Source organism: Pristis pectinata, chromosome 16 (genome assembly GCF_009764475.1).
Source record: "Pristis pectinata isolate sPriPec2 chromosome 16, sPriPec2.1.pri, whole genome shotgun sequence".
In the NCBI taxonomy this organism is placed as follows: domain Eukaryota; kingdom Metazoa; phylum Chordata; class Chondrichthyes; order Rhinopristiformes; family Pristidae; genus Pristis; species Pristis pectinata.
In genome coordinates, this window is record NC_067420.1 from 22,342,683 (window position 1) to 22,359,464 (window position 16,782).

At 37.3% G+C, this 16,782-nt stretch overlaps 1 protein-coding gene across 4 annotated transcripts in view; it reads right to left on the reverse strand.

Moving 5' to 3' along the window:
- LOC127578801 (extracellular sulfatase Sulf-2-like) overlaps window positions 1-16,782 on the reverse strand; it is a 247,888-nt gene that overhangs the window by 58,548 nt on the left and 172,558 nt on the right. For all 4 annotated transcript variants that reach the window (XM_052031263.1, XM_052031264.1, XM_052031261.1 and 1 more), the window contains 2 exons: window positions 10,868-11,107; window positions 2,051-2,202 (listed from right to left, as the gene is read on the reverse strand). In XM_052031263.1, coding sequence (XP_051887223.1) covers window positions 2,051-2,202; window positions 10,868-11,107 — 392 coding nt within the window. The remainder of the gene's footprint in view (window positions 1-2,050; window positions 2,203-10,867; window positions 11,108-16,782) is intronic.

A 16,782-nucleotide genomic window follows, 5' to 3' on the forward strand; every position in this document is an offset into this window, starting at 1 on the left:
GAGATGCAGTGAGGAGATATGAGAGAAGTGCTCAAGATCACATGTACTTTAGACAGGGTTCACCGAAGGAAGCCGCCCCCATTTATGGATGGTTAAAGGACTGGGGAGCAGTTCTAATATCCTGGGTAAAAGATACAATGGGGATGTGAAGAAAAACCTTTATGTGAAAAGAATAATTATGATCTGACATTTGCCCTCTGAACCGGTGGCACAAACTGAATCAATCGGTGCTTTCAAAAGGAAATTGGGCAAGCACTTGTGAGGGAGTAATTTGCAGGGTTATGGGGAAAGGATGGGTGAATGTGATTGGGATGCTCGACCAGCAACCAGCATAGACTCAATCAGTTGAATGGCTTTCTTCTGCACTAGAACAATTCTATAATTCTAAACTTTACAATAATTGTGGCCATGGTGCTAATAGAAAGATGTTTGCATTTAGGTCAGTGTCAGTAGATCTAAAGTGTTCAGTAAGGAAGAAAATGGATTGTGTTTTTTTTCGGTTTTAGTTAATTGTTCAACAAAGCACATGGAGGCATTCTAATTTCAGGATGAATTTCTTGCAGTATTTTTCCAAATATAACAGATAAACACTTTGTTTTGTGCTGAGATAATTTGTTAAAGCTGAATAATGGCTTGTACATGGCTCAGTTACTTTGTAGCGACTCACCGCACCGGCATCGAACCGGGTCCCGACATCGCAACGTCGTTGGAGGCCCCGATCCAAGATGGCGCGGGGCCCTCCTTCTTCCCCAGCATTGGGCTGGGAAAGCCCGCGCGTGGGAAGGTCAGGTGACCTGCGTGTGACGTCAGCGCGGGAACTGTAGCGCGGGAAGTTTTCGGCTATTAAAGCACCGTGCCCTGGTCAGCATTCGACCTCCGATTTCGAAACCAGCGACTCTGTGTTTTCATTTCGTAGTGTGTAGCTAGCCGCTATAACTTAAACAGATTAGTATTAAAATTCCTCAGAAGGACTATAGTGTTGGAACCAAGCAAGGACAGAATTTCTCTTTGCTCTTTTCAAATATCTGAGCTGTGAGCAATTTTTCTGCAGATGCCAAAGAAACATTTGGGCACTTGTATGTGCAGGAGTGAGGGTATAATAGGTAGTTAGTTTGCGCAATGTCTTGCTGTGATAAATTTATGATAACTGTAGGTCTTAACAAAATGCTGTAAAACTTTCTTTTGAATCAATTGGTTTCCTAGTGACAAATTGATTGTTCTTTGTAGATAAATGGACCTTGTTACATTTGAAACAAGATCAGGCCCCCAGCAAGTATTTATTATAGCTGTTAAATACAGGATTACATTTCAATGAGGTTACTAGAAGTGGAAAGTACAACCATTTCAATGTACCTATCCTCCTAGTTCTTCCCTTATCATCTCCTACTGGTAGCCTACATGATAAGGATTGCCCACTGTGTAACTGGATCACATCTCAAAGTTCCCCTGTGCTGATGCAGGTAATGAGTGGGGTACCTTCTCCAATAGAAAGAAAGAATTTCAGTTTATATGTCATAATTTAAGTAAGAATGTATAAGAATATGCAGTATTTGAAAAAAAGTCAAGCCATCATTCCAGTTTCACCAGTCCTAGACCTCATGCACTTCATGTTAATCAATTCTAAAATTTTGGTGTAAAATATCACAGTGGGTAAAGGGTTAATTGTTTCTTTTAGATTTGTGTTGAAAACTAAGGATTATCAAGTATGTTCTATCTGAATATTTTGAAGCTAATATGAATTCACATCAAATTCATGTCACTTTGAGAAGCTGACATAGATTTCAGTATCTGATGGAAATTTAGCTGGCAATAAACTACCTAGCACTTTGCACAATTTTCAAATTAAGACTAATTAAAATGGTGGGGGGGGGGGAAGCGGAGAGAAATATCCTTGTAAAATGATTAGAAAGTAGAAACTATAACATGCAGGGACAATGCCATTTTTAATAGAATTACAACTTTGTAGTGAGAGGACAATACAGTAAATTATTCTCTATGCCAATGCTTGAACATAGTTGATCTATAGCAATGTTATACTATAGACAAGTACCTTTGAATAGTCAAATCCGTGCTTTTCCTTTACACCATTTCTATTAAGTGTATAATTGTAGAACCGAGAGTTCTTTATTAATCCAACCCACTCACGCCAACCAGGTGGAATGTAGCTGCCATTGTACTCATTCAGATACTTTCCAAAGAATGCTGTAATACAAAAGGAGGAGATTAAATACCATCCAAGTGAAAAAACTATGCATTTAACCTGCTGTTTCAATAGCTCCAATTAACAGATTAGCAAACTGTAGATTGCTGATCAATTTGTTCTTCATAGAATTAAATCACTAGCTTGAGGCTATGAGTTGTTCTTAAATCTGTTACTCACTAGGTAGTAAAAGTGAATGAAACAGTTGAGCTGAAATGTATACCTTAAAATAAATTTAACTGGAGTCTGCTGGAATGACAACTATTTTGAGCCAAGATTCTAAGGTGGTTTTGTGAAGTGCAGCTCAAAGACTCCTTACTTTAGGTATTCTTATTGCCTAGTCTTTACAAGTCCTCATTTTAAGGTTTGTGGCTAATACAGTGTGGGAGATGAGAGATCCTGAATAAGTAATACTGATTATTGACCACTGGATGTTGGGGGTTAGAGTACAGAGAATACAGTCCAGACCATGTTTGTAAGAAGAGTTTCTTTTTGTGTTGTTTGTATTTGTGATTTGCTTATGATTGGTGACACTTGGAAACTAGCTTCACCATTTAGTAGTTGGAATAAAGGCAGATCACTTTGTCCCTTGCCTAAACAAAGTAAGAATGTTAATTTCTTAACAGCTCAGTTTGGCTGTGTCCAACCTATGTATTCAGTTTTGCAAATATCCACCAGTGTCATGAAAATTGGGAGCCATTCCCTTTTCTACACATAGTGGTAGAGTGAATCCTTGAGGGCAGTCAATGGAATCCAGCCTCAGTATGATTTGTCCTGTAGTACCTCTTTCTCTCTCAATGGAAGCGCCTCATTTTCATTTGTTTGTGGTCTACTTAAGAGTTGGAATTGTCAAATGTGAGCATCAATAGAGCACCTAAGTGAGGGGTGATCAATCATTTCTCTTCAAATTCTAAATGCATTAACATTTGAATTTCAATTTGCAAACAACAAATAAATCAACAGACACCTGCCATAAATGTGTTGCCCTTGGCTTGGTGCTAAGATTTCTCTGACCTAGAGGCTGTGACATTAAGTCCTATTTCAGAAGAATACATGACCTTTGTTGACATTTCATTGCTGTACTGAAAGGGATGGATAATTCAAGGTAAGTTAAAAGGAAGACTGTTTTTCCATGATTTGAAGCTGTGATCTTGCATATTATTTTGTTTGGCAGTAATTTATGTGTTATATTGGGCTAGTGCATTCCTCCACTTGAACTGAACAGAAAATACATATTTCTTGGAGGGTTGGGACAGGTGAGTGCCCAGAATCTATTTATAGTCATGTCCCAAGATCATTCAAGTTGAACAGGGCATGTTCAATGTCAAGTAACATTTCTGGTGAAAAGCTACCATTGTCAATGATTGGTGTGCAGTTAATGGAAGAGCACTCAATTAAGCTTCTCTTTCCACCTCCACTTATCCCAATACAGAGTCAGATTCAAGCAAAACTGAGCCCAATCTTTCAAAGCCAGTAGTATTGAATAGTGGAGAGAATTAGCTTGGCAAAAATATCCAAAATGAGACTTTAAACAGAAAACATTTTATGATTTATTCAGTATAGTATATTATTTTGAAGAAAGTGATTAAAAATCAAAACCAGGAGATAAAATGAACAATAGAATAAATATGGGGTGTATGTTTTTTAATTGCATTTATTTTATGCCCAATTGTGTACTGTAGGTGATTATTATATTAAAAAATGACTACATTGAATAACCAAATAACCTGACCAATATTAGGATTTGTTGAAGCATCACATTGTGTGAGCAGATCATTTTACAAATGCCAGTCCTGGAAAGCTATAATTCCAAAAGCTGCCAGTACACAGATTTATATTTGCCAAAAGAAATGTAGGTCTACTGGCCTCTGTTCATTATGATGGGCAAAACCAAAAGAGTTCAACATCTTATAATCCTGGCAACTTATCTAAACACACTAATTTATACAAAATTTATTAAAGGCACCCACTGGTGATAAATTCTTAAAATATATCTATTTTTTTCCATAGCCATCAAAATGCCTACAGTGTACTCCTGTTATGGCAGTTTGGGTAATCAAAATTTGTTCTTACAGAATTTGCAAATCACTAGCAAAAGACCTGAGATACAGAATATAAATTTGTTCTTATAGAATTTATGTGGAAAAAAGTAACTAAATAAATGCTTGGTTGTTATGTGGTACAGTTAAAGGCAAGCACAAATGCATAGTGTACTATTAGCATCAATATCTTGTGTAAGCTAAAGCTGAAAAACACTTTATTCTTGCTTTCCAGATCTCACTGTCCATTTTAAAAATATGGATCAAGTGCTTATGTGTGCACACCAAAAATATGCTTTGGTTTTGTGAATAGTTTAAATGGAAATGGGCTGTAGATTAGAGAGGGTATCCTGACCTAATTCCATTAGAACCACAGGTGGTGTACAGATTTTGGTGAAGAGTAATAGAATTGTAAAGCAGAATAGGGTACTGGTCCATCATTCCTGGATTGATTTTATGAAACAGTTATTGATTTCCTCGGGTTCTCCTGCCCTTTTTTCTTAACCTTTTTGAAGTTTTCTTTTTCAAATACTCATCTATATACCTTTTATAAGATATAATGGATTTTGCTTTTATCATGTTTCCAGTGAGCACTACCAGTGAATGTAGTTTTTCTTTACAAATGTAAGAGCTTGCACAAGCACAGGAGTTTTTATGTGATTTGTGAAGAGTACATAAGGCACATCTCAAAATGCACTACCATAACTTATTGATCGATGTCCAGTTATCTGATTCAAACTGTATATCCATCTTAAGAACATTTTATTTAAAGGCAGAATGAGCAATTAATGTTTACAGTGGAGATATTTCGCTATCTTCTGCTTTTTACAGAACCACATTTATTTTATGAGGTTGCATTTATTATTAAATCAAAGCTTTTTGTAATGTAAGAATAAACTACTCCAAATCTGAATGCCAAAGTAAATATCCCAAAGATATTTCATTAGGGAATGTTTCGCCAGTTGTCACTAAACAATATTTTAGGCAATTTCAAAGGCTGAAGAGAACATTTAGATGTTTCGCTGAAAGCCAGAGGCCTAAACACTTTTATGAGCAAATCAGAGAAAATCAATTACATTGTGCATGGAATCAATGGAAACATCAGCAGGACCTCTGTTTAAATAAAGCTCAAAGAACTGGGAAGAAAAAAATTAGATGCAAAGTATAACTCAACATCAAGGGAATATCTGATAAATGTATGTTTTGAGATAACTCCAGAACCCATTTTTCTAGTTTGAAGACATTTGTAATAAAATGTACTTTTTATTTGTGGGGTCTGTAGAATGTTACTATTTGAGCTAACATTTTCAACATTTGCAGAGAAATAATTGTTTCTGGAAATGATATAACTACTTGTTTACAAGACCAGAAACTGCTTCATAACTATTTATATATTCAATAACCATGTTAGATCACAGTATGTAACAAGTAGTTATTCAACCAGTTGTTTTTTCTTATCATCTTAAAAAGGTGGAGGCTGAGTAGCCTTTATAGAGATCAACCAAAATGACTTCTGACAAAAAAGTGACACTGGATAGATTCCCAAAACGTTATGACTCCCGCTGGCTTGGAGAACATCAACTATTAACTATACATATTCAATTAAATACATTACTCCATCAATCCATTTGAGTCTTAAGATTCGCAAAGTCAGCGGAAAGTCTGCTTTTTGTTAGTGTTTGTTGTGTTAGTTATAATGGTATCAAACTGTGTGTAGTATTGGTGACTGAAACAATCTTGATTAAACAAGGAACCAGAAAATATTCATTAAAACAGCTTTCCCAGAAAATAAGCACATTATTATTTACTCAGTTATTAATTTGTAGACTCAGTTCTCCTCTGAGGAAACCCAGAATTTCTTAGTTATTAGTTTTTTTTATCTACAGAGCTTTACTGAAGAAAAATGATTAAGAAGTTAGCCAGCCATATGGCATGGTTCTATAACTATCAGATTGCAGTTATTTAAAGAAAAGCCTTCTCAAAGATTTAACTTCAGCTTATTTTTTAATATTAGTTTCTAACAACTGCAACCTATTCTAAACTTCCTTTCTACATTTGCTTTCCATTTTATGTCACAATGGATTTAATTTCAATATTTGAAATTGAACAAACCACAGATAAAATGGACAGTGGTTGGATGGTGGAGGGTTTCAATTTCTATTTCATATGGCAGTCAAATCACACTAACATCATCACACTATACATGCTCCAAGGTCAAATCTTTGGTATACCTCTGCAAGGCAACTTGAGGAGAAATTCTATAGGTCACACTCCTATAAATTTCCAGTAACAGATGATTGAGTTATTGCTATTTCAGCTTCCTGATCCCTATAGCACAAGCTAACTTTCCTGTGGAGAAGATTATTTACAATAGATATTATTCTGGTTCAGAGGCAAAGAGACAGAACTCAGACACCTGACCATAAAATATCATGTGGCTTAATCTTTTGTTTAAAACTAGGAAGGTCAGATGCTCACCACATATCAACAGGGAGCAAATTGCATCACAATTGCTGTCTAGTCATGAAAGATGTTGCCAAAGTCTGTTTTCCTTTTAGCGACACGTAGATTTCCATCTGGTATGCTATTCACAGAATGCTGTTAGTGACCAGTAATCTTTTTTAGAAAGTTTTATGAGGGTTGAATTAACTGAATATCTATGCATGATGGGAAAATTTCTCCTGCAAAATGGAAATGATTAAAGCATGGCCATTTTTCAGAATTATACTTATTAATGCCACACTTCATGATATTTATAATTTTACATGGGCAAGAATACAATATTTACCCTATGGCAAGACAAAATCCAGTAAGATATGAATACATTTGGGCTTGTATTGCAATTCTTCTAATTGAATCATGGAGCTTCCTAGTCTGAAAGAATCAGCTATTCAGCAAGAAAAGCCACTGAGCTGTCAGGGAAGTTATAAAATGTTACGTTAAACTTTTTCAGATTTTCCATCATCTGTTCCCCACAGGGCCATAGTGAAACTGCCAACTGGAACTGATTTCACAGACCAATTTACCTATGGCCAAGGTTGATGTGCTTTACTGCTAGAAATGTGAATAGAACTCACAACTGATATTCATTAGCTTTTATCTCAGTAAAAAAAAAGAAAAAAAAGGATTGGTCAATTAAATAAACTGAGAATAATTACAGCAAAATTATTTGTGAGTAGTTTATGAAACCATTGTGAGAAGGAACCATGCAATAATTTATATTATTTGCATTCTTTATCAATCAACATTACTCGTCAAATGAAGTCTGTCTTTGCGTCCATAGCATGACGTAGAAGCAATCAAACAACGCAATCCAAAATTTATCCTCTATATCAAATAGGCTATGGGACTGGAATTACTTGTTTCACTATGACAAAATCTAATGAGGCAGATGATGATCAGAAAGGTTAAAGATCACCCTTCATCAAAGCACAAATATCGCCTGCATGTAGACTAAGTTCTTGCAAATCTGACTTTAACTGAAGGATGTGTAAGTATCAGGAGTATGCTGAATTTGTCCTGCTTTTTGTGAACAGGATATACCTGGACAATTTTACACATTGTCAGGTGGATGTCAGTATTGTCACTGTACTGGAAGAGCTTGGCTAGATGTGCAGTGACTTTTGGAGTGCATGTTTTCAGTACCATAGCTGGGATGTCAACCAGTCCCGTTGCCTCTGCTGCATCCAGTGCCCTAAGCAGTTTCTTGCTATCACATGGAGTGAATCAAATTTGGCTGGAGATGGTCTTCTATGCAGGGGGAAGCTGAGATGATTTGTGTTTTTGTCATTTCTGGCTGAAGGTGGTTGCAAATGTTCAGTCTTGTCTTTAACACTGTCATGCTGGGCACCACAGTTATTGAGTGTATGGATGTACTTAAAGCTGCCTCCTTTCATTAGCTGTTTAACTGCCCATCACCATCCATGACTAGATGTAGGTGCTCTGCTTTGGTTGTGAATTCACTTAGCTGTTCATTGCATACTGTTTTTGCTTTATACAATGCATGCAGAATGGTATTGCAGCTTCTGAGGCAGGCATCTTGTCAATTTTGGGAATGCCTACTGCTGCTCTCAGCTCCTGGCTCTACTTGTTGTTGAACCAGGGTTTGATCCACTGGCTTAATAATAATGATAGAGTGAGGGATGTGCCAGGTCAAGAGGCCACAGACTTGTGATAATGCCTATTTTATGCTGCTGCTGATGGTCTACAGCACCTTGTGGAGTTATGAGTTATGAGCTCCCAGCTGTGAGCTGCCATATCTGTTCTGAGTCTATCCTATGCATCACACTTATAGTGCCACACAATATAATGGAGGGTTTCTTCTGTGTGAAGACAGGACTTCATCACTGGAAGAACTGTGAGGTGGTCACCTCTACTAATGCTGCCACAGCCAGGTGCTTCTTCAACAGGTAGTTTTGTGAGAACAAGGTTATCCCTCATGTTGGTTCACTCACTATCTTTAGGACTAGGACAGCTCAAGTCTGTAAGCAGTGCTACCAAGGTCCTCTTGGTGATGGACATTAAAGTCTCCAGAGGAAATTCTGTGCCCTTGCTCCTTTCTGTGCTTCTTCCAAGTGTTGTTCAATATGGAGAAGCACCAATTCATCAACTGAGGGAGGACTATAGGTGGTAATCAGGAGAAGATTTCATGAGAATTCATGAGATTGGATGTCAATTTCTAGAGCTCTAAGGGCTACTCCCTCATGTCTGTATACAAATGTGCTGCCACATCTTGAACGTAGTGGTACAACTGAGTAGCTAGTTGGTTGGCTTAAGAGTCAACAGTAGCACAGATGAGCTGAGGACAGACCTCCCCCCCTGAAGGGTATGAATGAATCAGGGAGGTTTTCGCAACAACCTAATAATATTCATGGTCCACATTACTAAGAGTATAAGCTACTCACAAATAATTGATAGAGAAAGGGGGCTATGTGGGAGGGAAGGGTTAGATAAATCTTAGAGCAGGATAAAATGTCTGCACAACATTGTGGGCCAAAGGGCCTGTACTGTGCTGTAGTGTTCTATGTTCTAGTTGGTCTTTTCCCGCATCATTAACTTGAATTTAGATTCTACAGCCATCATGATGGAATTTGAACTTGTGTCTCTGGATTGTTTCTGAACGTTTTTCGATTACTGGTCTGGAAATTTAACTATGGTGGTCACCACCATACCCATGCATGGGGCAACATCAAATCCAGCAGGTAAAGAACATTATTGGCAAAGGAAGGAAGGAAGCTTCTCCAATAATTTTAATGATTGCATTAAATAAAGTCCAATACATTGAGAAATATATACATTTCAGCTTAAAAGCATTCTTCAAAAACCACCACCCAAGACTATCAGCTTTGGCAGTGGCTTTTGACTCTCTGCAGGGCTTGTGTTTGGATTAAGGCTCACCTGATGATATAATGTTTGGTGCATTAAATTGAAAAAAGGAATTAAGTATCTAAATAAGGTACACTTGTTGTCCCTAATTGTTTATCGGAAATTATCTGCTGGCAGATTCATCGTTAAAGGTTGGCCACCGACTTTGTGTTGTGCAGTTGCTAGTTAAGGAGCTGTGATGCATAGAGTGTCTCACAAAATGTATCATTTTAAAATGTTTCATAATATGAATGCACTGTCCAGTTTTCTGGAAATATATTACAGCAGTGCTAAGTTACTTGGAATGCTGTCTGGAATCTGTTAGTTTCATTTGAGTTTGCTTGCTTGTTAAGCCATTTTTGAAGAACAGTAAATTCAAATATGCCTCAGTCACAACATGAAGCAGGTACATGTTGTTCCAATAACATAAAAAGCAAAAGAGGTTAATGGTATTCTGTCTGCTGGTTTGATCTTATCCTAGTTCAAGCTTGGACAATTGATGATGGCAATCAAAATGTCATATTGTCATTTTTCTGATAGCCATGAGATTATTAATTGTCTTGGCTGGAAAATCTTTATATCCCTTTCTGCTGGAATATTTTATACCTATAAATAAAGAAATGTAATCTTCAGTTACTTGGCAAAAGTCTGTTTTCAATTAATTTAAATCAAAGCCATACACGAAGATTTTTCCCTTAATGTTTATGACTTTAAATGAAATGCTGGGGGAAATTCAGCTCAGAAAGAGTTATGTTTCAGTGCTATGAGAACCCTTGCTGATCCAAATGGAGCCTGTGTTTTTGTATGCATATTTGTGGGGCTATTTTCACCAGACATAGTGCTAGTGAGAGTGTTAGCAAGTGTGGAGTAAAAGTGTGCAGTGCAGACAGATTGTGGTCAATCAAACCTCTCCCTCACATATTGTATAATTCATTGTTTTTTCCAGGTCTGACTCTCCTATGAAATGACTGCCAATAACTCCTCGAGCCACACAACATCATCCCTTTAAGACATCATAATAATTTACTGCTCTCAAATGTATAGTTACCTAAAGGTATCAACATGCATTCTATAAATGATGCTTGTCTCCACTATCCTTCTGTTCTTTCACTGAAATGTCATCACATTGATACTTATGCATCATTGCTTGAATGAAATTTTTTTCTCATTCACATGGAAGCTTTTCTCCACAACAAATGTCCAGTTCACTGTGAATACTTAGCATGAACACAGTTACAGACTGCCATGTTCTACAGTAACTTACCTGTCCTATAACCAGTGCTGTTCAGATACACGGCAAATGTACGCTGTTCGTGTGTAGACTGCCAGGAGGAGGAGGAACAGTTCTCATTGTTTGTGTAAGTGTTGTGATTATGGACATATTTCCCCGTCAACATGGAAGATCTTGAAGGGCAGCACATGGGTGTTGTCACAAAAGCATTTGTAAAATGAGCTCCTCCTTGTTCCATGATCCGTCTCGTCTTGTTCATCACTTCCAAAGATCCTAAAATTATTCAAGTTGATATTGTCATTGCTCAGAATTAATAATTTTAGCATCACTTAACAAAGAGTTACAGATCTGAAATGTTGACTGTTTCTCTTTCCACAGATGCTGCCTGACATGCTGAGTTTTTTCCAGCATTTTCTGTTTTTATTACTCACAGTGATTTATGTTTAGTTTGTCTGTGACAAGCTCCTGGGAAGGTAATTTTGACTTTGGCTCAGGGAAAAATATTACATTTCCAAAAGATGGAAAGAAAAATCAGGATGTTTACATACACATTGTGGCATCAGTAGAAAAACTATCACGTTATTGCCAGCAGTCAGAAATATCCCCCTTATTTCTCCATCATTATTCCTCACAGACCTTAATCAAACACTTCAGTAGGACTTGCCATCATTACGGGAGGAATTATAAATCCCAATCATGCCTGCAGGTTTAGCTCCAACTTTGGACAGAGTTTCAGAATCTACAGGTAACAATGCCAAAATCAGAATTAGTTTTTATCTCTATATATCCTAAGGCCTCTTCCCTTCTGATCCATTCGTTAGCTCTATGGATTACCATTTTGTTAATCAGCTATCCATTTCTCAAAATCTCTGTGCATAATATTAGCTTTGGAATATCGGCCCCTAATTGTGCCTGCTAGAAAAACACAGAGGGCCAGGCACCTTCTGCAAAGAGAGAAAAAAAATTAACAATTAGGTTGGAGATCCCTCAGCAACAGGGTCTTTAACCTGAAATGGTAACTCTGCTTCAGGAAAGAATAGATACTTCGTCAAAAATATTTAAAGGTGTTCTAGTTGATCTTTCGAATTTCTTAATGATTTATTTCATGTTTAACACTGGCACTCAATGATATGACATTCCTTGTAAACACATATTAACCAACTTAAATATAAGCAATAGATATCACAATTTATGTTTCGTATTGTTGCACATTTAAGCTTCTATATCAAAGTTAAGATAAAGAGAACTTTAAAATAAAAACTTCCTTTCCAACAGAAATTAGCTTCCTATTGATGCCAAGGTATGATCAAAATGACCTATAATTAAGCAAAGGGTTGCCAAAATAAAATCAGTTTCTAATTGATGCAGGAAGGCAAAATAATTACACTGCATAGCTCAAGGAACCTTGCAAAGTTAAATACAGCTGCATTTTAGCAGACTACAATATATTAATTCTTGTGGATTATAATGACTTTGTAACATGTAAATTGCTTAGTTACAGCAAGAGGTCAGGATTTAGGAATATGTATTATCCATAGATGAATCAAGTATTCACAACAGGCAATGGGTAGTAAAATGCAGACTAATTTTAAAAGGTATGAGTCACAGTTATAATGACGAGAAGTTTTATTTTTGTCTGGTATTTTTCAAAAATATCTCAATATTTCATATTTACTAAACTTGTAGGCATCCAGAAAATATTTTTATGTAGAAGAATGCACCAGGAATCAGAAATGTATAGCATGGAATTCAGCCTATGGAGAGAGCTGAAGAAAATCTCTCCAGCTTGATTCCACTTCCCAGCTTTTACTCTACTGCTTTGAAGATGGTGACCCTTCAAATGTTCAGCCAAGTATTTTTTTAAATGTGACGCAGGTTTCTGCCTCTACCATCTTTTCAGACATCAAATTCCAGAAGAATTCTCTAGGTAAAAGAAAAATACTTCTCACTTCCCCACTAATCTTTTCACCAATTAATTCAAGTCTTTGTCGAGGGAATATGCCTCTCCTATTTGCTCTATCTAGGCCACTTAGAATTTCACACTGTACAAAGCATCTTCCAAAAACGATGTGATGGATAATTGGTTATTTTTTGGGGGGCAGTGTTAATTCAGTATGGAAACCCAGGCAATCTCCTTTCTCAGCAATAGTGTGTTATTTCTAGTGTCCTTGACCACCAGAATAGATTTAGTGCCTCATGTGATGACAAAGCAGCATTTCTTACAGTACTGGTGTGTCAGTCAGGCCACTTGCTCAAATCTTCACTGACAGAAAAATACTGGCAGTGCTTTTCAATTAGTAAAATGTTCACAAAGGTTCAATGTGTACAGTACACAGCTTGAGAATAGAAAGTTATGGAACATAGGCCATGGCTCCCTCAGACACAAAAAAATCATAACAGCTTGGTTCCAAAAATGTGTGTCGCTTGTCACACTAATTAGTTGAAAAGAAAAATTATTAAATTTCTAACTCAAATTATTCTGCATCTTAGTAGCAGATGAAGGAAAAGTATATTGAGCTCTTAAAAGTTGCTCAAGTTAACATTTGTAACAACTTAATCTTCTCTTGCATCTTAATAATATTTCATTGTAAATGGTGGCCAATGGCTGCAGCTGGTTGGTACCCGATTGTAGTATAATAGGTGCTTAAATACCTCAAGAACTACTTGTAACATGTGGCAGGAACTTTGATACATTGTTGTAAATGCCACAGCTGTTGAGTGCTGTTTAATTTCATTAAAGGCATTTGATTAGCAGCTCCAATTTGTTATTTACCTTACTAGTGCAGAAAAAGTAAAAGTGACAGGACAGGTTTGAGAACATGGGATCCTGGGCTTTGCAAATGGTGGCAAACACTACAAGAGCAAAGTCACAAAGAGATACTTGTTCAGCTACAATTGGAGTACATTGTACAATTCTTGGGCTTTAGGAAAGATGTGAAGGTCTTAGAGAGGGTGCAAAAGAGATTTGCAACAGTGATTTGAGGAATGACGAAATTTAGTTACATGGATAGACTGGAGAAGCTGGGTTGGCTTCTGTACATCAGAGGATGAGAGAGGATCTGATTGGAGATATTCAAAATCATGACAGATCTACAGAATAGATAGAAACATTTTCAGAAGAGCCCAGAACCAGATGTGATAGAATGAAGGTGTTTGGCAAAAGAACCCAAAGTGATATGAGAAGAAACTACTTGCAGAACACATGGTTAAGGTCTAGAACAGATTCCAGGGCTCTTAATGAAAGTAGTCTTAATCAGGACATTCAAACAGGAGATCGATAGGGACTTGAAAGGAAAGAATTTAGGTCAGTGAGTAGGAGATGAGGGAGTGGCACGAGCAGGATTTCTATTGCATTGTGTAGTACAGATTTGGTGGGTTGAATTGACTACTTCCATGCTGTAAGACTCTGTGAATCCACCTTTTCTGGTCCATGACTGGCTTGGAACAAAATGCTAACAGTTGGTCTGTCTGTGCATATAGAAAGTAGATGTACAGTTCCCAGGGTAGTGGATTCACATCCACAACCATCCATCCTTGCCTCCACTGCGATGCTCCACCCAGGTTACAATGAAACTTAAAGATGCAAGACAACATAAAATTGCTTATTAGAAGCTTGTTATGTCAACATAAAAGTACCAAAAGAGCCTTCTTCCATACATGTACTTAAGCTTTAAATTCCTTTAACCCTTACATACTTAATTAACCTCTTCTCATATGCTCTGTTATTTTTCCCAGTTGCATCTTGTGGTAGAGAGTTCATATTCTAGTCACTTTTTAAATTCCTCCTGAACATCTTTTTGGATTTATTAACAATTATCCTGCATCAATAATCCTACTAACAATTATCCATGGGTTGGGTTTCACATACATCTTCTCCACATAAGCGCAATAGAATCCTTTCATAGTTTTAAAGATCTCCAATGGGGCACCCATCTGCCTATCTTTATCTAGAGAGTGGCATCTCAGGCTGCTTAATCCTTCCTGAGAGGTATGACCTCTCAATTATAATTGTTAATAAAAATTTAAAAATTAAAAAAAATGCATGCAGCTTTGAGTCTCCACCTGCCAACTCCTCTCTTATGCCTCTTTAGTTACCTTTACTCAACTGTAATACTGATACATCTGATTTTAGCTTCTCCCTCCCAAACTGCAGGGTGAATTCTATCAATATTATGATTACTGCCTCCAAAGCATTCCTTTACCTTAAGCTCCCTAATCAAATCCGGTTCACTGCACAACACCAAATCCAGAATTGCCTTTTCCCAGTGGGCTCAACCACAAGCTGCTCTAAAAAGCCATCTTGCAGACATTCTACAAATTCCTTCTCTTGGGATCCAGTACCAACCTGATTTTCCCAATCTACCTGCATATTGAAATCCCCCATGACCACCGTAACATTGCCTTTTTTACATGCCTTTTCTATTTCCTGTTGTAATTTGTACCCCACATCCTGGCTACTGTTTGGAGGCCTGTATATAAGTCCAGTCGGGTCTTTTTACCCTTGCAGTTTCTTAACTCTACCCACAAGGATTCTACATCTTCTGATCCTATGTCACTTCTTGCTAAGGATTTGATTTCATTTTTTACCAACAGAGCCACCCCACCCCCTCTACCCACCTGCCTGTCTTTTCGATAGGATGTGTATCCTCGGATGTTTAGCTCCCAGTTGTGATCTTCTTTTGACCACAGCTCTGTGATGCCCACAACGTCATACCTGCAAATTTCTAACTGCACTATAAGCTCATCTACCTTATTTCCTCTACTGCGTGCATTCAAATATAACACCTTCAGTCCTGTATTCACACCCTTCTTCTCAAATTTGTCTCCATGTTGCCTGAAGTTGAATTCTTATCCCTTTTGAAACTTTCTGTCTTATTCTTTATTCTGGAGACTTCAGTAACCTCTTCTGCACTCTCCTTCCCTTTTACTTTATCCATATTTTTCCAATCTGTTGAACCCAGCCCCCAACCATTTAGTTTAAAGCCCTATCCACAGCCCTAGTTATGTGATTCACCAAGACCCTGGTCCCAGCATGTTCAGGCGGAGGTCATCCCATTGGAACAGCTCTCTCCTTCCCCAATACTGGTGCCAATGTCCCACAAATTCAAACCCACTTCTCCCACACCAGTCCCTGAGCCATGCATTTAACTCTCTGATCTTATTGACCCCGTGCCTATTCACACATGGCTCAGGTAGCAATCCAGATATTATTACTCTTTTGGTTTTGCTTCTTAATTTAGTCCCAAGCTGCTTAAATTTCCTCAGCAGAATCCTAAATATGTTTGGATTGTTAAGTTAATTGACCACTGTAAATTGCTCTGGTGTGCCATGAGCTCGGAGAATCTGGTGGCAGTTGACAAGGATGTGGGGAGAATTAAATCAATAATTGGATTAATATAGGTTTAGTATAAGTGGGTGGTTGATGGTTGGCGAGAACTCAGTGGATTAAAGGGCCTGTTCCTGTGCTGTATGCCTTAATAACCTCTTGCAAGCACCTTATTCAGCACTAATCCTATTTCATCAGGCATCAAACATCAAGGCTAATGGCATTTTGCTTGGTGATTGCCACTGACTCTTCTCTCACCTCTGAATTTAATTACCTTCCAATTTTAGCCTCTCATTTCTTTTCCCATATGTACAATCTTTGGAAATATATGAGAATATTTAATAAACATGATTAGCTTTAGCTTTAAGTACTGAAATAATACTCGCATATCCACTCTTGCTTGACTGTACCTCAATATTTTGCAATGATCCTATAAAAGCTATCTAACTTGGTTCTCTGTTTCTCGGTCAAATATTCAATTGGCCTATCTTAATTATAAAAATAAAGCAAGACATGGCATCTGTTTACTTTGTGTGACAAGTATGTGATGCATTTGCAATTCTGTCAAAACCCCGAAAGAACCACAAATATACAGTGCAATCTATTTCAGCAATAGTTTGTT